Source organism: Lontra canadensis, unplaced genomic scaffold (assembly GCF_010015895.1).
Source record: "Lontra canadensis isolate GAN:19392208 unplaced genomic scaffold, GSC_riverotter_1.0 scaffold6, whole genome shotgun sequence".
Taxonomy (NCBI): domain Eukaryota; kingdom Metazoa; phylum Chordata; class Mammalia; order Carnivora; family Mustelidae; genus Lontra; species Lontra canadensis.
Genome location: NW_022631000.1, coordinates 21,036,426 through 21,056,470, shown reverse-complemented (window position 1 = coordinate 21,056,470; position 20,045 = coordinate 21,036,426). Strand labels below are relative to the sequence as shown.

Below are 20,045 nucleotides of genomic sequence, written 5' to 3'. Positions count from 1 at the left end.
CTGGAAAGGGAGGCTTCGAACTTGGAGTCAGATAAGGCTCCAATTCCAGCCCTAGGCCTGTGATCTTTTAGGTCTCCCAGGCTCAGTTTTATCATCTAGGAAATGGGTATTTAACATCACCCACATGGGGCCAAAAGGATTGAATACATATATATATATATATGTATGTATGTATGTAAAACACTGTTTGGAGCAGGGAGATGTTTATCAAATGGTTCTCTGACTTATCTTCACTGCCACTCTTGTTGGAAAGCACCCTGGTTCTGTGGCAGGAAAGGTGGCTCTGCTGAGACTCGAGCTTGCCTCTCTGTGTTCTGCATGTCCACAAAGCAAATTTCACGAAAAGCCAGAGCCAGCCCAAGCAATGAAGCTCCCCAGGGCTGGTGTGTAGCAGGCCATCCGTCATCAACAAGCCAGCCAGAAGTGTCACCTCCCAGATAGGAAAGCAGATGAAAAGTTGATTTCTGCGTGGGGAGGGGTCCCCAAGATGAAACCAGACACCAGGCTCCTTCCTCCAAGAGGACTATGTGAGGTGGGGGCAAAGCCCAGCTCTGATCTTTGACCTCTGCCCTTGGTTTGTTTACACACCGTGGGGCTGGGGTCAGAGCCTGAGATTTGCAGTGGGTTCGGAAAAGGACAACCAGAGCTAGTCAGATGTGCATACATGTCAGGGACAAGGAAAGTGTTCAACAACTCTCGAAGCATGACTGTGTGCTGGTGAGAGGCCACTGGTTCGGGAGCAAGGAGGCCAAGCCTGCACGGCCCCCCGCATCGTGGCCACCGGTGTCCTTGTGTTCTATTGTGTGAAGGGAGAGCGCCAGCGTGTGTGGGGGAAGGGGACGCGCGGAGAACGTGCTAGTTCCCTTCTCTGAAAAGCCCACTGTCCAGTTGGAAAGGCAGGACAAATGCCCCGAACCTTAAAATCGCACCTTAGGCCAGTCTACGATTACAAGTCAGCAGGGAGAGTCCACAGTGCTCTCCCTGGAAAGCAGTCTCCGACATGATTTGGCCTTAGCATTTATAGTGGGCTTTCGAGAGTCTGGTGTTATTTCATCTCCATAAAACCCTTCCCTTATTTCTCCCCTTTCACCCACGAGGAAGTGGAGGCTCCGTGGGCTCAGGAATTGGCCCAAGGACACAGACCTAGCAAGGGGTGCAGCTGCTACCTGATCCTGAACCCAGGGGCAGGGGGCTGGGCTTTGGCATTCGGCCTTCTTGCAGCAGCTGCCCCTCCCCAGATGGGGCTCCTGGCTGCTGCTGTCCCCAGGCCCTCCTCTCTGGCATTCCTGGCATACCTCCCGTTACTGCCCCACCTCTTGGCCCTCTCCACCCAGGACCTGTTCCCTTCTCTAAAGCTTCCTCAGTGTGACAACACTCTGGAGGGGCATCTGTGCTGAATCCTCTTCCCACGCTCACCCAGCTCAAGCCAGGCCCAGAGAAATGAACCCCCCTCCCAGCACTGACTCTAGAATTTCCCATGATGGACACAGGGGCCTGCAACCCGCCATTATGTTCCCCAGTCCTCCCCAGGGGCCCCATGGCAGCGCTGACCACTAGAACTTTGGGCAATAATGGAAATGCTCTGCATTTGCATGTCCAACGTGGTAGCCACTGGCCGCACGGTGCTAGGGAGCACTTGAATGTGGCTGAATTTTTCATCGAACTTTAATTCATTTAAACTTAAGTGTAAGTAGCTGTGTGTGGCTAGTGGCTGCTCTACCGGACAACACGGCAGTGTGAAATGTTTGTCATCCAAAAAATCTGATGTGCAGAGTCTCTGAGTATTAGCACAGAATAATGGAGATCCTTTGAGGTCATCTTGTCTAATCCCCTACTTCCTGCAGTGGAGAAATAAAGGCACAGAGACAGGAGATGACTTGCCTAAGGTCACACATGGCTGGTGGCCAAACTGGAATGGGCTGAGCCAGCTTTTCTGGCTCCAAGTCTGACATTTTTTCCAGGACCTGACCCCTTTCTTCTCTCTTTTCCATCCAACACCAGACTCTGGGTTAATCAAGTCAGTCCAGCTCAAGAATGTTTCTTCAACTCTCACATATCTGAATAATCCATTTTGCCACAACACCTTGAAGAGCTGAGAGAAGCCGATGGGGCCAGCCAAAAGGGAAACAGAGTCCCCCACCTGCCGTGTACCTCCTGGATGGCTCACCCAGCCTGAAGTGACAAATGCCCAAGCCAACAGACACCTGTCAAAATCCTGGGGCTCTACCATGTCAAGGGACTGAAGAGAAGGCAGAGTCCACCGGCCCAGAACCCACCCACATGTCCCCCTTCCCAGGATGCAGCCAAGGACATGAAGAAGTCATAGCATAGTGGAGAGTGGCTGGCCCAGACCTTGGCCATGGTGGTGGGGTGGGCTCCAAGCCCTCGGTCACCCACCCAGAGAGGGAAGACTGTGAATCACAAATCCCCAGGCATGGTTCACTCAACATGAAGGAACAAAAGAACCATGTGGGATGGACACTTGCCCAGGCCCACATGGGTTTCCCTGCACCATGGAGGCTACTTCTCTTGGCTGACCGGCCAGATGGCTCTTAATAGACTCATGGAGTCCCATTGTGTTCACACACACACACACACACACCCTAGAATCTGCTTCTGGAGCAGTGACAATGTGGAAAAATTATAGATGGGGTTCAAATCAGCTCCCCCACTCACAGTGTGACCTCGGCAAGGCTCCCAAACTTTCTGAACCTCAATCAACCATCTGTAAAATGGAAATAGCAATACCCACCTCAATCAAAGGCCACCTTCACCAAAGTTCCAACAACAGGTCATTTGGTAGAACCAGGAGGACTGTCCCAGTGGAAAAGGAACTTTAAATATTGCTTCTTTAGAATAAGGTTGTTTACAACTTTTTAAAAAACAGTGAATCATTTGAGTCTGTAGGAGAGAAGAAAATGCCACAGCCGGCAGGCCCCCAAGCCCGGCCTCGGCCAACTTTTACATCCCACAGTATTCACTCCCCCTGCACCGTGCCCAGCCTTGCCCTACCCACCAATTCAGTGTTCCCAGATCTTCCTAGGGCTGACTCCACCTTACCATATAGGTCTCCAGTGCCCTTCTCTGGCAGCAGCCTAGAGACACCCCTCCTTCCCTATCACAGTCTCCTGTTTTGCTCATTTTGTTACATTTCTCTGTATCTAGATTTATCATAGATTTGTTTTCTTCTGTTTCTGTCTCTCCTCCTAAGTTGTCATCACAGTAACCCCTGTGCCTGGTGCATAGGAGATGTTTAAAAAAATAGTCGTGGACTGATTGGCTGAGTGGTACAAAGCCTCTCTCATTGTGACCATGGCCATTCGGCGGACTGTGGCTCCGTGGAGAGTGGAAAGTGGGCCTGCCTTGCTCTCCAACGCAGCCCAGCTCCTGGCCCAGGTCAGCACAGGTCAGGCTCTTCACAAACACCGAGTGGAAGGATAAATCACCTCCTTACACTGCTGGGCAGACTGGCCCACGAAGGACCATTTGTGGTTGAGGGAAGAGCAATGGCTTATTTATACCGAGATCAAATTAGCGGCTATGGGCAGAGTGCGACTAATTCCAGTTTACTATTCCTGGCTAATTGGAACGTTCTTAGGATTCCCTTCCCCGAAGGTTCAACGGGAAGCCTGTGAACTCTTTCTTCTGTGCAGAGGCTGTAGGAAGAATGTGCTCTTTCTCTGGGCCTTGTTCTCCCCCTGAAGCTGTGGTGTTTTTCACCCTGCCATGTGGGCCTGAGGTATCCAGTCACTCATTCAGTAGATGGTCACTGAGAACCCACCCTGTGCCAGACGCTGGGACACAAGGGCAGAGGGGATGGGATGATCTGGCCTCCACCAGTGGGGGGAGAGCAGCAGTGACCCGGGAGGTCACAATGCACCTCGGCCCTCCCACACCCACGGGAACACTGCCCCTCCTGGGCCCCGGCTGAGAGGCTGACTGGGGCCGTGCCTCCCCAGGACGCACGGATCAAACCTGATGCCCCTCGGGATACCCCAGGAGGAAACCAGGGGAGTAAAGCAACCTCTCCAAACTCCAGCTCCCAGTACTGACACTTTGGCTGCATGGACAGAACATCTGTTTCCTTGGTGCCGGAGCCAATACGAATGATCTTCAGGTGCCCCATGCCCGTGCCAGCTAAGACTTGGAGCCCATCACCTGCTTTTGGCTTGGACCATGGTTCCCGATAACCAGTTCCTATAAGTCTGGGGCATCACTGCTTGTCTAATGTAGCACATTCTCTCTCTAAGTGACCTGACACCCTCCCACCACTGCACCCCAGTAGACTCCTGCCAGCCAGGCTTCCCAAGCAGCTGACTTCTAACTAGTGCTAGACTGGTGGCATAATCAGGTGGGAGGTTGGTGTCATGCACACACGCAGACACACACACACACTCCTGGATCCACTGATGTTACAGAGGAGAGACAGCTGAAATCTGTGTTTTTACATGACCCCTGAGGGATGCTGATGTCCAGGCAAGCGTGCTAGTGACCAGCTCCAGGACTCTCTGCAGCTAAGGCAGGACCCCACCCAGCAACAGCCAATCAGGGGGCCGGGGGGGACCCTCTCCCTACACCTGAAGAGAAGCGCTGGACCAATCGGACCCCCTCAGGATTTTAAAAGAAGACCTGGGAAAACATGGTGCCAGCTAGGGTGAGGCACAGGAGTCGGGTCAGGGTCTGAGTCAGCCTACACCAAGAGGTGCCTGAGTTATGAGGGAACCAGAAAAGACGCTGGAGAGGTTGGGAACAGGTGGGTGGGAGGGAACCTAGGGCAGGGTTCCTGAACCTCTCAGTCTTCACACAGCACCACACTCAGCCCGTTCCCAAGACAACCTGGTTCTTCTGAACTCCAGAGGAGCTGGACTAAACGTCCCACCCCCACTCGGCACCCAGCCTCCAGGTGAGCCCTGTGAGTGGCCGTCCGCTGTGACGCTGGTCCCTCACCCAGAGGTGGCCGTGCTTAGGGAGATGAACGGGATTCCCCATGCCCCTCTGAGTCAGGCCCTGATACTGGGCAGAGAGCTGTCCTCCACCTTACTGAACACCAGAAGCAAACCTGCCCTCACTGGGACACCTTGTGAAATGCATCTTGAGGGAGAAACATCAGCAGGGCAAAGCGAGATCCAGAACAAGGCTGGAGCTCCAAACGGATCAACTCAGACACTTCTACTTAAATGTTTCCAAAGCCAAGGCGACAATGTCTTTGGTGGCAGCTCTGGCCCCTTGCGGCTCCCCAGTGGGCCCCCCCCCCACCTTGGGGTATCAGGTGTCTCACTGGCTGAGGGCCCAGAGGATCATGACAGGGCAGGCGGTGCCCACTGGGGCCCCCGGCAGAAGGGTCACGAGGCGGGGCTCACAGCTCTATTTATAGAAGCGGCCGCCACTGAGGAGGAAGAACTGGGGAGAACCAGCACAGCAGTATTTTCCAAGCTCACGCTGTCTCGGCTTAATTTCATCCCAAGCAAATAAATCATTAAGGAGGCACCGAGTCTTGGAGGATCTGATGAAGAAGGGCCATTAAACGGCACAGCCTTAACTTGAATTATGGAAGGCTTCAGACAAGCAGCCTTATTAGTGTCTGGCAGGGCTGTAAGTCATGCTAACTGCCCCCTTGCCTTAACCGGGGGACACGACTGGGAGGTGCGGCAAACATGGTGCTGCCAGCCGGCGAGGCTGTTTGCCCTCCCCATCCTGCAAGTCTGCTGACCCGGTTTCTTGCCAGCCCTGCAGCCCCCACACCATGGCTGCGCCATTCTCAGGGGCACTGGTGAGAAGGAGCTCAGCCTGGCTGTCCTGCATCTGGGGTATGGAAATGCTGTGGCAGCCGGACTGCTGATGCCAGCTTCAGTAAACCCTCCTGCTAGGGCCCGAGACCACCGGCAAAGCTGGAGGAAAAGCTGGCGGAAGACTCGTCGTGACCTGATGGGCCCTGAGGTTAGAGGTGGGGATGCCGCTGGCCACCTGGATCCCTGTGCGGATGGCTGCCTCCAAGTGCCAGGAGCCAGCTCTCTGTCCTGCTTGGCCCCAGGCTCCTGGTGTGGGGAGTAGGGGACAGTACCTTGTCCTCATCTGTGGGGATTCAATGAGCTGCTGCGCCTAGGGCACCTTATAAGCATTTGTATGGGACTGTGGGGGTTTAAATGAGACAATGAGACGCATGAGCAGCTCCAAGCGGTGTTTGGCCTTTTGTAGGTGCTCAATCGATGACTGTTAAACAAAGAGCTGTTTCTATTTGCAGTAATCCTTCCCTAAACAAAGTTGGCCACAAGGAAAAGTCATGGATTTTCTTGTGTGTACCTTGCTGGCAACTGGGTGAATTTGGGCTCCAGGACAGGGACACTGAATCACGTGGTGGCTGGGGAGGATGAGAACAAGAGGAAAGTGGGGCTGGACGGGAAAGGGAGGAAGGCACAGCTGGACAGTGGGAGGGTGGGGAGTTAAGGGGGAAGGTACGGGAACGGCCCTCAGGTCAGCCAGGCAGGATGGCTGGTGGGCAGAGCCAGGCTTGGTCACAGCAGGCTTTGTTGGGTGGCGGGGAGGAAACAGGCCATTTCCAACAAAGACGTTAGCACAGAGCAAGGCACGGAGGAGTAAGCAGACTGGCTTGGCTGCAGGATCAGAGTGGGGGTTAGAGAGGTGGAAGGTGGGAGCAGGGGACTCCCTGCTTTGTGGTCTGAGCAGGGTGGAGACGGGGCTCCAACATGCAGGAGGCCCAGGGAAGCCATGGAGGGTCTCAACACTGCCCAAGCTGCCCAGGCCACTTCTTAGGAAAGCATCATTCTCCTCCTAAACTCCTATGTCCTCTGTCCTCGATGTCAGGGGTTTTCAACACAAATTTACAGACTGCATTGAATTCTCACTGTCTTGTTTCTGGTGAGGTACATTTCAAGGAGGATTGGAGGCAAGGTTAGGTCTGGTTCTGCTGCTAATTAGCCGGTGACCTTGGGCAAGTCCTCCCAGCTCTCTGGTCCATTCAGCTCCCACCTGTAAAATGAGGGTCCAGCCGCAGCCACCAGATAGCATCTGTTCCTGCTCCATTGCCTGGGGCCTGCCCTCACCCTCCTGCCTGCTCCTCTTGGCCACCTCTTGCCCCTTCCCTTTCCTCCAAGGGTCCAGCAGGGGCTAGCCACAGCCAGGCCTACTGGCCATCTGTTCAGAGGCAGATGGTGCCCCTCAGGCCCAGCCTCTCAGCAGCTCGTCCCCACTGATGACACACGTGGGCCACAGCTGGGGAGGAGCCCGTTTATTTGGACATCCTTGCTGAGCACACATTCACCAAACAAGTCACCACCAGAAACTACAAAACACTTAAACCAGACGCTTAGCTGGAAACCTTTGAAACTGCTCGTGGGAAAGGCTCAACATTCCCAGCTCATTTATGACAAACTCACAGTGGTCTCTGAACCTCAGGTGGCATTTCCATCAAGTATCTGAAAGAGAAAGGAAACAAAAACCTCCCCCAAACCAACATATTCCCTTAGGTGAGATCCCTCAGACCAAAATTAATAACAATAATTATTTCCACATTTAATAACACTAACAGTAATTTTACCAATCTACGGGAGTTGTGACAGTCATGATTGGCGAATTTTTAAACCTACGTTTTCCAGTACCTTCTATGGGCCAGGTACACCCACAATCCCGATGCCTGTGGCATAGTATGTTTCTATTACCACTACAGATAAAGAAACTGAGGCTCCAGCGTGAGCTGACTTGCTCAGGGTCACAGCTCATGAGCAGCCCAGTCAGGAGTGAGCCCCAGCTCTTCCCATGAGGCCCCATGGAGACCCTCTGAGAGGAAGAGGGCAGGTGCAAATTGTTTCCAGTGCCCCTGTGTGTGACTCCGCTGTGGCCCACTGCAGACACTCTCCAGACTGAGCCTGAGTTTCAAAGAACCCTTCCTGCAGGTAGGACTTCCAAGAGTCAACCTCCTGACTGTTCAAATGTGAACCACCCCCCCACCCCCCCACACTCAGAGCAAGGCCACAAAAACTGCTTTCAGCTGAAAGTCTGTTCCTTTTTGTGGCAAACAAAGGGTAGGGGCCACTTTCTGAATGTCAAGATTCAGAATTGAATGGCCCAGCCCATGGCACAGCCTGGGCCCTGCTCGAGTGTGAGTTCAGATGTGCTGTGCTAGACACACAATGAGAGGTGGGACTGGGTCATCCTAGGGTCAGGCTTCAAGGGGGTGGCCTCTTCTAGCCAGCCTCCCTCTGTTCCAGCTAACTGTGACTCGGTCTCCCTGAGGAGGGGAACAGAAAAGCTCAGCAGGTGGTGGGAGGCCAGCAGATTCGGAGGCACTTTCTGAGTGCCTACTCTGTGCTCATTTTCAAGGGGTGCCACGGAGGGAGTCCCTGACTCAAAGAGCTATCAGCCTCAGCCCTGGCAAGAGCAGCAACAGCAGCCCACCCCCATTATAGAGGTGCCCCGCACAGGTAAGCGGTAAGGGGACTCTGCGTGCTGACATGTGCCCCACGTAAGGACTCACCAGATTCTACAATTCAAATGCTCCTAGTCCAGTGTTGTGTTTGAAGCCTCCATCATGGCAAATTAATGTGGTTCTACTGTACTTTAAACTAGAAACCAAACCACTCACAAGATTCATCAAGGGACCCAGATGTGCTCAGCATGGGACATGGCACAGGTGATGCTGGGTAAACACGGTCAGACCCAGAGTGCCCTCCAGCACACACCCCTACTCTGAGCCGCACACTGGACTGCACTTCATTTCTGCTTCATTTCTAATCCTCACTGCAACTACACAAGGCACACATAATTATTCCCACTGCACAGAGAGGAAAACAAAGCCTCGGGGATGTTAATTAGCCAGAAGGGGGCAGAAATAAAATGTAAATTGGTTATTCTCAAAGATTATGTCAAAAAAATGGAGATCTGAATAAAATAAATTGTGATACAACCATACCAAGAAAACCTACGCAGCTATTAATAAAGAATGAGACAACTCTACAGTAATCATATTAAATAATTGCCAAAATCTATGAGGGGGAAGTGAGATGCAGAGCAACGTTTACAGCATGATTACATTCATGCAAAATTTCTTTGTCATAAATTTCTGTAAGGACACACGAGAAACTATTAAGGTGGCTGCCAGCAGGGAGAGGAGTTAGGGAGCTAATGGGTGGGAGGGTATTTCATTGTAACATTTAAATTTGTTGCTATGTGCACAGTTTGCCTTTCAAAAGTAAATGTGCACATTTTTAAAAAAGATTTTATCTATTTGAGGGGCACCTGGGTGGCTCAGTCGTTAAGCATCTGACTTTGGCTCGGGTCATGATCCCACATCGGGCTCCCTGCTTGGTGGGAAGCCTGCTTCTCCCTCTGCCTCTCCCCTTCCTTGTGTTCTCTCTCTGTCAAATAAATAAATATCTTAAAAAAATTTTTTTTAAAAGATTTTATCCATTTGAGAGAGAGAGAGATTGCAAGAGAGAGCATGAGCTGGGGGGTGGGGGGTGGTGTGCTCAGGGCAGAATGACAGGGCAGAGGGGTGAAGGGGAGACCAGGCCTGGGGCTGGAGGGCCAAGGAGCTGCTTCTAGACATCAGGGAGGTTGGGAGGACCACAGCACCTGGGAGACACAGGGGAGTCAAGCAAAGCTGGTGAGTTCAGCGCTGACTGGAGGATGGCTCTGGCAAGGGGATGGTGTCCTTGTACTCAGCCTGGTCGAAGACTCTCTCTGGCCTTCATCAATACCAGAAGCCTTGGCTGGCTGCCGGCCTCTTCCGCTGAGCCGCTGCGCCAATAAATACTGTTGGCAGGTCAATTAAACCATCTAGGAACGTCTGGAAATACAGCTTCCCCAGCTCAATGCAGGTGGACAAGCCCTCCCTGCCATTTAGGCCTGAGGTCCCAGGTTTCCCACTCTCCGCCCTCCCAGAGAAGGAGCCCCTGTGCTGACACCTGCCCCGTGGAATCAGGTCCGACGTGGTGGGCAAAATGGAGTCAGAGCTGGCCTAGGCGGCAGGAGGCCAGGCACGGGGTGCCGATGATGGACTGGGGTGAAGCACAGCCTTCCTACTCGCTACCTGCTTGGCCTTGAACAAGTTCATGAATTCTTTACCTCTCCAAGATTCCATTTTCCCATCTACAAAATGGAAATAACAGCAACATCGCCTCAAAGCTTATTGTATGGGTTAAGAAAAAAGAGAGAGAGAGAGAGAGAGAGAGAGAAAAGAACACTTGGCCCAGAGTACAAAACATGGGTGGCATAAAATGAAGTATAATTGTAATGACCCTGAAATCACAGCCACGAGGGCTCCCAACCCGCCTGTCTCTGTCTGGGGCTCCTCTCCACTTCCTGTGTCGCTTATGCACCACTCACCACCCAAGATCTCCAAGACAGGAGACAAAGCTATTCTGTCAACCCTCCTGGCCTCCACCATGGGGCAGGCGGGGCTGGGGAGCAGAGGAGCGATTCCGGAAGCCAGCCTGAAGCCGATTCCAAAGGCCCGGCCCACCTCACAGTAGTGGGGCCAAACCTCACAGCGGTTGGGACATTTTCAGTGACATTTTCCTGTTAGTGACCAAAGCATGCCTGATTCATGGACACTGCTGGGGCTGTCTTGCTTTTCAGAATACCCTGTGGAGCTCTGTGCTGAGCCAAGAGCTTTGAGGGCTGGAAATGAAAGCGGGAGGGAAGAGAACGGTTGGGACAGCATCTCAGGGTCTCCCCCTGATCTGCCACTGAAGGAAAGGTCCTGTGGCTGTGTGGCCACCCAGCCTAGTAGCGCCGACTCTCCTGTTCCTTCCTTTCTTGCTGGAAATACAGCTTCCCCAGCTCAATGCAGGTGGACAAGCCCTCCCTGCCATTTAGGCCTGAGGTCCCAGGTTTCCCACTCTCCGCCCTCCCAGAGAAGGAGCCCGTTTCTGCAAACATCTCCACAAGGAGCCCGTTGGGCCAGTGTGCCTCAGTTTGAGTCTCCTGGTTCCCCTGCTTACTGTGTGACCTTGAGCAACTGACTCAAGCTGTCTGGGCTGCAATGTCTTCATTGTAAAAGGAGATAATACAGGCATTCACTGAAAGAGTAGTTGCAAGGATTAAATGAGTGACAATGTGAAGTGCCTAGAATAGAGGCCAGCACAGGCTAAGCACCTCGTGAGAGGTAGTTATGGGTGGTGTGTTATTACCACTGTTATCACTTGGGCTGTGGGCCCGGTCATCTGGAGACAGCTTGCTTGCTTGCCTGGTCTCGGTCCCAGGCTTTCCGATGGCAGAGCCCCTGGGCATCCTACAGTTCTTTGCAGTAAATCCTGAGAGGTGAAGCTGCTTCACTCCATGCTGTGGCTGAAGAATGTATTTGCAACCAGAAAACACGCTTCTAGAAGTTCTATCCCCAATGAACACAAACTTCTAGAAGCTCTACCTCCAATGAACACCAGTTCTAGAAGCTCTACCCCTGACGAATACATGCTTCTAGAAGCTCTTTACCTCTGACGAAAACATGCTTCTAGAAGCTCTACCCCCAATGAACACAAGCTTCTAGAAGCTCTACCCCCAATGAACACCAACTTCTAAAAGCTCTACCCCTGACGAAAACATGCTTCTAGAAGCTCTACCCCCAACGAACACAAGTTTCTAGAAGCTCTACCCCTGATGAATACATGCTTCTAGAAGCTCTCTACCCCTGATGAAAACATGCTTCTAGAAACCCTATCCCCGACCAACACAAGCTTCTAGAAGCTCTACCCCCAAATGAACACAAGCTAAGAGAAGATCTGCCCCTAATGAACATATGCTTCTAGAAGCTCTACCCGCCAACGAACACATGCTTCTAGAAGCTCTACCCCTAATAAACACATGCTTCATCATTAAATATGGTTAGTCCTTTTTGAGTCTTGCTTTCATAGTCATAAAAACTCAAACACTGAGAAAAGGAGATCTATCAACTTACTTCTGTCACACTAGAGAAGAAGCTTCTCTATTCAGGCCACTTTTGTTGTAATCTATAGGTGAACCCAGGACCTGGCTTGGCTCGCCTAGTTAATGGAAGCCATAAGCACCCATTGCTGTGTGTCTGCTCTGTGCCTACAAGCTTTATCATGCTCATTTTACAGAGAACAACACCAAGGTTCAGAGAGATGAGGTCATATTTATGCCCAGCCTTCTGGTGAGCACTAGGGCCAGAGTCAAACGGTCTGTGAGGGGCCTTGGGCACCCTTTTCTCCCCAGTGATCTTCTGGGGAAGCAATCCCAGAGAGCAGCCCTGCCTTTCTGTTCCAGAGTCTGTCTCTGATTGTGCTTCCCCATGCCCCTGTTGGGTCTGAGTGTGGAGGCCTGACATCGTGTGCACAATCAACACTGGCTCAGAATTCTCGTGTACAGAACCCCACCTGGGTCATTCCCTGCCCAGGGACTCCCTAGGGCCAAACCCTTCCTGATCCCAGGGGATACCCCTGGGAGACATCAGCCCAGGTCACTGGCTACAGGCATCACATAGTCCCCTCCCAACCAGCTCCGTCAGACTCCATGGCAGCACGTCCTGTGGGTCACTCTGTAGTCAGGGCTTGTCCTAGGCTGACCATGACCTTTCAAAGCCCAGAAAAGCTGAGGTCCCCCTCTCTGCCATCATATCCTGCCCGTAATAGAGAACATTTACCCCCGTCTAGAGAACAGACCAGTGACAGCAGACAAGCCAATACTGACACGGAACGACAGATGCTACAGGCTTGCATCACATAACATCTTGGCCTTCTCTTGCCTTCTGATGAGCATTCCAGCTTCAGCCAACCTCAAAAATCACTGCCAGTGGGGAGGAGGATGGAACAGGCCAAGTTTCGGCTGCACCAAGCTTTTCCAGCCACCTGAAGGATCCAAGAGCTCAGAATGCCTTGAGAATAGCTGTCCTTTCCCACCAGCTCCCCACCAACATTGCACCGAGGATACCAGGGCTCGACTGCTCCTGATCCTAACATGCATGGGGGAGCTACCGGCTACAGCCTCGTTAGAACCTTAGCTTTGTACCCAAAAACCGAGCAACAGGTAATAGCTGAGTGTGAACCAATACCCAATACCGAAGGGAAAGCCCACCTTGGAGGCCCAACTGTTGGCTCAAGGAACTCCTGCTGGCTATCAGTGTCAGCCTGTAATCCCAGCCACCATATAATTGGTACTACCATACCAATCTCACGGCAGCTATGAAAGGGACCTGACACTATCCCATTTTACTGATAAACAAAATGAGTTGTAAAGCATTAGAATGACTCACCAGAGACACAAAACCATTGAGCACTGGGGAGGCAGTCGGCACTAAGGCACATCAGCCTCCAAAGCCTTGTATGCCAAGTCCAATCTTCTGTTCCCAAGATAAATTCTGGCAAGTAAATTTTCCAGTTCTGCTTGAAAAGAGTGTTTGTTGCTGCTGTTGGTTTTCTTAGTGCAGGGGTTTGCCTGGTCCCCATGTCTATGAGGGTTCCAGACATTCTCCACGAGGCACTGGGATGATTAAACTAGCCCTTCTCAGGACACATCTGCTCCTGGATCCAACCGGTTAATCAGAGAAAACAGTACAACACTTCACCATGAATGGCAATCTTCGTCTAACAACCATGAAGATGAAGTCTGAGCAAGAATGTCCCCTGTTACACTGGAGAGCTGAGCACACCAGCCACTTTCTGCGGGCCTGCCGCCCTTGAAAACAGCCAACCTACCCTACACTTGAGGTAAACATAAACTTTACTTGAGTAAAATGTCTCTCTTGACTTCTTTTCTGGGATGTTACTCTTGGTCCCTCAACTGAAGGGAGAGGGAGGGAGCTTGGGAAAAGAATAGGCCTCGGAAGCAGACCTAGGCGGCGGCTGGTTCTCTGTAGCTCTGCTCTTCCATTCTCTCCTCTCTGAAATGGGAGCAATTATAGCTCTCGTCTGACGTGAATAAACGGGAATGTTGGCTATAAGCCCCTGCCTCTGTGAGCTTCATCAGGGGTGTGGCAGGAAGTGTCCTGTGTGGACAAGGAGAGGATGAGCCCGCAAGGCTCCACAGAGTGGGTGGCCATGGACGCCTCCCTGCCTCCCTGAGCGACTCCCTCCTGAAACCATAACCAATGTTGTTCCCATGATTTTGAAGCTGCCTCACAGCATCACATGCATGTTAAATGAGAAGAGGCCTCAGAGCTGCCAGGGATCACCTCCGGGAGTCTGGGGGCTTGTCTATAGCCTGCAAGGGGGTTTCATTTGCCCACATGGTGTTCTCAGCAGTGGCCAGCTTAAAAAATGGGGCTCTTTCACACAAATCTAGATTTGTGGGTCCTCTTGGAAAAAATCAAAAGATTCTACGACTTCCGGCTCTCATTCCCAAGAGGAAATAATCAGATAGAGATGAGGGGGAGGTGACCCCTTTTAACAGACAGTTCACCTGGGAGAGCTGGAAATTGGGTGTTTAGTCCCTGCCTTCAGTAGGCGGTCAGTAAATGATAGTTGTTATTACCAGCACTTACTATTTATCAGTAGCTCAGAGTACAGGGCATTCAAGTGCGGGCACTATGCCTCCTGCTGCCACTCTCCTCCTGCTGTGAGCTTAAGGCCTGGCACACAGAGACATCATTTTCCATGACCCTTATGCAGACAGCAACATTCACCATTAGCATCAAGGCAGGAAGCCCTTATTAGGTGCCAATCATTGGCCTACGCACGTCACCTACATTATGATCTTAGTTGATCCTCACAACAACCCTGACCAAGATTACCATCCTTGTGCCACTTTTGCAGATGGGAAAACTGAGGCACAGCACAAGACCATCAAGCCAGTAAATGAGAGAGTCCCAGTGTCCAGGTCCTCTAGGCGGCATGGTCATCCCAAGTGACAATGGAGAGCGGGGCCTCCCCTGCTCACTGCCGCCTTCCCCAAGGCCTCCAGTGACAGGCAGCCTCTGGAATCCCCAGTGTCCCCCGCCCAACTCAGCACTTACGGTCAAGGCCATTGATGTAGCGCATGGTAACTTCGCAGTGGCCCCACACGGCACTCACCACCGGGTACAGCTTCTTGCCCTTGAGGCCGCGGAACGCCACGCCCAGATACTGGCCATCCACGACGAAGCTGAGGGTGCCCTCATCCATGTCCAGCACCACGAGCAGTGAGTCTGGCAGCGCGAAGGCCTCCTCGGGCCCCAGGAAGGCAGGGTAGGCCACTCCGGGCCTGTTCTTCCCATCATGGTAGAGGCGGCTGCGGCCCAGGTCCCAGCCCCATGACTCGGCGTCGCTGCCCACCAGTGCCGTGTAGCCCACCGAGTGCAGGGGAGCCCGAGCCGTGGCCACGCCAACTACGGCATGGGTGCCCCGCTGCCGCGCTGGCCAGTGGATCTGCCAGGCATGCAGGCCGCGGGCATGGCCCACCTTGCCGCGGATGCCATCCGTACTCTGGGCCACTGGGTGCCGGTGGAAGGTGAGCCGGTCGTCATCCTTGACGAAGACATTGAGTGAGCGGTCCTCGGGGTTCCACGCATGCCGCAGCTGCACTGCAGGCCCTGCGGCGGGCATGTCCAACAGCTGGTCTAGCCGTGCGGGCTGCCCCGGCTCAGCCCCCTGCAGCTCCCGCTTGGCCGGCCGCAGTGCCGGCTCCCGCACCTCCACTGACTTTAGGCTCCCCGAGAGCTTCTGGCCCATGGTTCACTGCCGGGAGGGGGCCGCTGCGGGCCACCGCTACCTTGTGGGAGCTTCCGCTCCCCACAACCAGGGATGGGCTGCCGGGCTGGGTACCAGATTTCTGCACCGTATACCTCCGCAGCCTCTACCGGGCTGGGGCAGAGGCCCAAGCTCCTGGAAGAAAGCAAATGGCACCGGTTATGACAACAGCATAAACAGCTGTTTATGCCCAGAGGCTGGGTTCTTTGCATGCATTAATAATACCAATTAAGTACTATAACAATATCTGGCATGAATCTAGTACTTTCCATATGCCAGACACTGTTTCAAACAGTCTACATTATCATTTAATCCTTAAGTCCTCCCTCTGAGACATGTACATTATTACTTCCATTTTGTAGCTGCGAAAACTAGAGAAGAGAAAGGATAAGGAATTAGCTGAAGTCCCACAGCTAATAATGGGCTGAGCTCAGATTCACACTGAGATCATCTGGCTTCAGAGTCTATGTTCTACTCTTCCAGCAATCATAGACAATTTTATTTTAGAAATAAGGACTGAGCCTAGAGAAGTACAGTGATTTACCCAAGATCACAGAGCCTGGAGAAGAACCCAGGTGTATTTGGTCCCAGGGGACAAGGTCTGTGCCATGGCTGAGGGGAGATGGGGCCCAGGACACAGGGATGGAGAAGTATAAGGTGTGGCCCTTTGGTTCCCACCCTGGCTTACCTGGGGAGCTTAAATAGTATCTAAAGTGTAGCCAGGCTCAAGAAGGAAGATACACAGTGAGGATCCAGCAAATTCACCCAGAGACATGAGCATGGACACAAGATAACCATCTGAGGATTGGGTGGAGTCTCCATGGCAAGATGAGTGGGAGGCAGGGAAATAAGGAGGCTAGTGTCCGGGCTCTGGAGCCAGATAGACCTGAATCCAAATCCTTGTCTCCATCACTAAACTGTTTGTCCAAAGAAAGGTCTTTTAGCCTCTCTTAGACTCTAATTTCCTCACCTGTAAAATGGGGAAAAGTAGTGCCCTCGGGTAGTGTGGTAATCTGTGAGACAGTAATATAAAGGGCCAAGCCTGAGACTCTGTGGGCAAGGTTTTCCTCTCTGGCTCTGTCCCCGGACATCCCACAAATACCCCTTCCCTTTGGATGGGTATGATCTTTCTTTGGGGACACAAACACTGGTTAACAGCACTGACCCCGGACAACCTCCTCTGAGGCAGGATACTGGTTTTCAGGGAGGAGGACTCGGCCACCAACTCTAGGAGGCCAGCCAGAACCCAGGGTGCCCGTGCTGCTTGGAAAGCCCTGGATGTGGGGAAGGAAGGAGAGGTGAGCCCCACAGCCAGTCCAGAGCAGAGGCATGTGCCCTTCCCTCTGGTGGAAGAGCTGCTGGACTCTGAACAACATTCCCCGAGGCAAACCAAGAGGCGGGCCTGTTTCATGCCCTGGCCCGTCTGGCCACCTCCTCCCATCCAAACAGTGGCACACTCCCAGCCACAGTCCAAGTGGAGAAGGAAAGGACACTGCTGCCGCCCAGCACACCAGGGATACCACGGATTCCTTGTTAACTCTCCTAGTTTATTCTCCACTCCCATTTCCTTTCTATTTACAGACCCTAGCTCCAGTGCATGCCAACCCTATCCCCAGAGCTCTGGCTAATGTTTAATCTGGTGGAAACCTGAGCACATAAAAATGTGCAACACTAGACAGTTCTAAGATAGCAGAATACAGTTACTCCTTTTCATATCCCAAATCACCTAAAATAAAAGAGAAAGAGCAAGAGAAATGTAAATGTTATCTTCGGCGAAACTAGAACACATTTGTAACCCGAAGCACAACTTCTAGGGAAAGACTGCCAAGAACAGTAAAGGGCTGCCAAAAACGGAGAAGATCCAATGGGGGGCGAGAGAGCACCTGTGGCCACAGATCTGGGATAAAGCTGGCAGAGCCGACCAGGAGCTGGCACTACCTAATGGAAAAAACCCAACGGTTCCCAAACAGAAGCCCAGGAGCTGCCTCAGGCACCCTGAGGAGAAAGGATGACGGGACTAGCAAAGGAAACCACCAGCACCATCAGCCATCAGCCATCATCACAGGAAGCAGTGTGTCCATGAGGCAGAACAGGAGATGGGGCCTGCACTGGGAGAAGCCCAGGGCTACAGATCTCGGCCACCTGGATAGAAGCAAGGCCAAAAGAAATCACGGTCACAGTCCTGGGAATGAAATTATCATGAACCAGGGAGCGATCCTGTTCTCCTAAGATACTTCCTGGCCTTTCCTCTACATAAATTCACTGCAAAGTGTCGATCTAGAGAAGCTTCTCCTCTTCCAAAGAGGAACAAGCATAGTGTAGAGTCAAAGATGCTAACAGGAGAAATAAAGGAGGAAAAGGGAAAAACAAAAATACTAAAAACAAGGCAACCAAGAAAATTCACCAGAAGAAAAGCTATCACAAAACATAAAAATTGTGATGAAATTTGTAAACTAATTTTGTGATCACTTATTTCAGAAGGGAAACAACTACAACAGTCTAAAAAAAAACTAAAATGCATCTTACATAGTTATAAACCTCCAAAAGAACTGAAAAAACACAAACCTTCCAGATTGTCAGAACACAACACAAAATAAAACAGACCACACAGTGAAAGAGTTTGGTGTGAGGAACAAGAGAAACAATAACACAAAGACATAAAATATGATAGTAAAACTAAGCCAGAAAGACTAGCTATGTCAATGAATGGCCAAGGTAAACTACAAAAATAGCAATAATAAAAAAAATATCTAAGATTGGAAATCAAGACAAAACGCCAACTGTACGCTACATATAAGAGATATATCCAAAGCAGGGAGACTGAACAGTATTAAAGATCTAACACACCAAGTAACAGCATCAAAATTTACTGCAAAAGCTACAGCAAATACAAGGAGAGATACACAGTAAAGGAAGAAAACTTTTTCTAGCTTATGACAGGTCAATGAACCAAATTAAGTAAAGACATAAAAAAATCAAAATTCCATAACTAATAAGACAGATCATGACCTGAGCCAAAGACAGATGCTTAACTGACTGAGCCACCCAGGCATCCCTTCAATATTTTTTAAAACTCTTTTCTAAACAACTTAAAAAAACCCAACAAAACAAAAAACTATATAGAATTTGCAGAATATAGAAAGAGTGAGAATAACAAAACATATTCCATATCTTAGAGTCTGTGGGAGCCTACTAAAGTACATCATGGCTGGTGTATTTATACTAATAAATATTAAAAAATGAAAATACATGAATTAAGCATAAAAAAATAGAAAAATAATAGGATAAAAAAGTCTGAGAACTAGTTCTTTGGGGAAAATAATACCACAAAACCAAACCAAACCAATAAAACATAAAAACTCTCCAATGCAATCATTTAATCTACCATATTATCTATTATAATGTTATTAATTATTATGTCATTATCATTTTAGTATGTCATGAAATGACATAATATGATGTAATGAAATAGTACTTTATCTCTATGGTCTTCTACCCCAAAGCCCATAACCCCAGTCTAATCATAACGAAAACATAGGACAAATTCCAATGGGGGGCATCCAGCAAAAGGCCTGACCAATATGCCTCAACACTGTTAAGGCCATTGAAGACAAGGAACATCTGAGAAACTGTCACAGCCAAGAGAAGCCTACCGACAACTAAATTTAATATGGTGTCCTGGAACAGAGAAACAATGCTAGGTGAAAACTAAAGAAATCTGAATAAAGCCTAGCCTTCGGGTAATCGGATATCAATACTGGTTCATTAGCTAAGATAAATGTACCATACTAATGGAAGATGTTAATAATAGGGAAAACTAGGTGTGAGTTTATGGGAACTCTACCTACTTTCTACGTAGTTTTTCTATAAATCTAAAACTACTCTAAAAATTAAAGTCTAGGGGCACCTGGGTGGCTCAGTGGGTTAAGCTTCTGCTTTCAGCTCAGGTCATGATCTCAGGGTCCTGGGATCAAGCCCCACATCGGGCTCTCTGCTCGGCAGGGAGCCTGCTTCTTCCTTCTCGCTGTCTTCCTCTCTACCTACTTGTGATCTCTTTCTGTCAAATAAATAAATAAAAATCTTTTAAAATTACAATCTATTAATTAGAAAACACTACAACAATTTTTAAATTCTAGAAAATTCAAAAAATGTACAAAACTTAAAAATCACTGCCTGTCTCATTAACCAGATGTTAAACACTATTAGCATTTGAATTCTTTCATTTTATCTTTTTTTAATCTACAAAAGAATATTTTCTACAAAATTTTCTTTTTATTTATATGTTGGCTAATTGAATTTAAATTAAAAAAATTTTTTTAAATGGCAGGGCGCCTAGGTGGCTCAGTGGGTTAAAGCCTCTGCCTTCGGCTCGGGTCATGATCCCAGGGACCTGGGATCGAGCTCCGCATG

The 20,045-nt window shown here is 50.5% G+C and overlaps 1 protein-coding gene across 1 annotated transcript in view; it reads right to left on the bottom strand.

The window, feature by feature from the left end:
* SPSB4 (splA/ryanodine receptor domain and SOCS box containing 4) overlaps nt 1-20,045 on the bottom strand; it is a 77,215-nt gene that overhangs the window by 45,193 nt on the left and 11,977 nt on the right. Inside the window, exon 2 of the mRNA XM_032852357.1 lies at nt 14,924-15,770. Coding sequence (XP_032708248.1) covers nt 14,924-15,617 — 694 coding nt within the window. The 5' untranslated portion in view covers nt 15,618-15,770. The remainder of the gene's footprint in view (nt 1-14,923; nt 15,771-20,045) is intronic.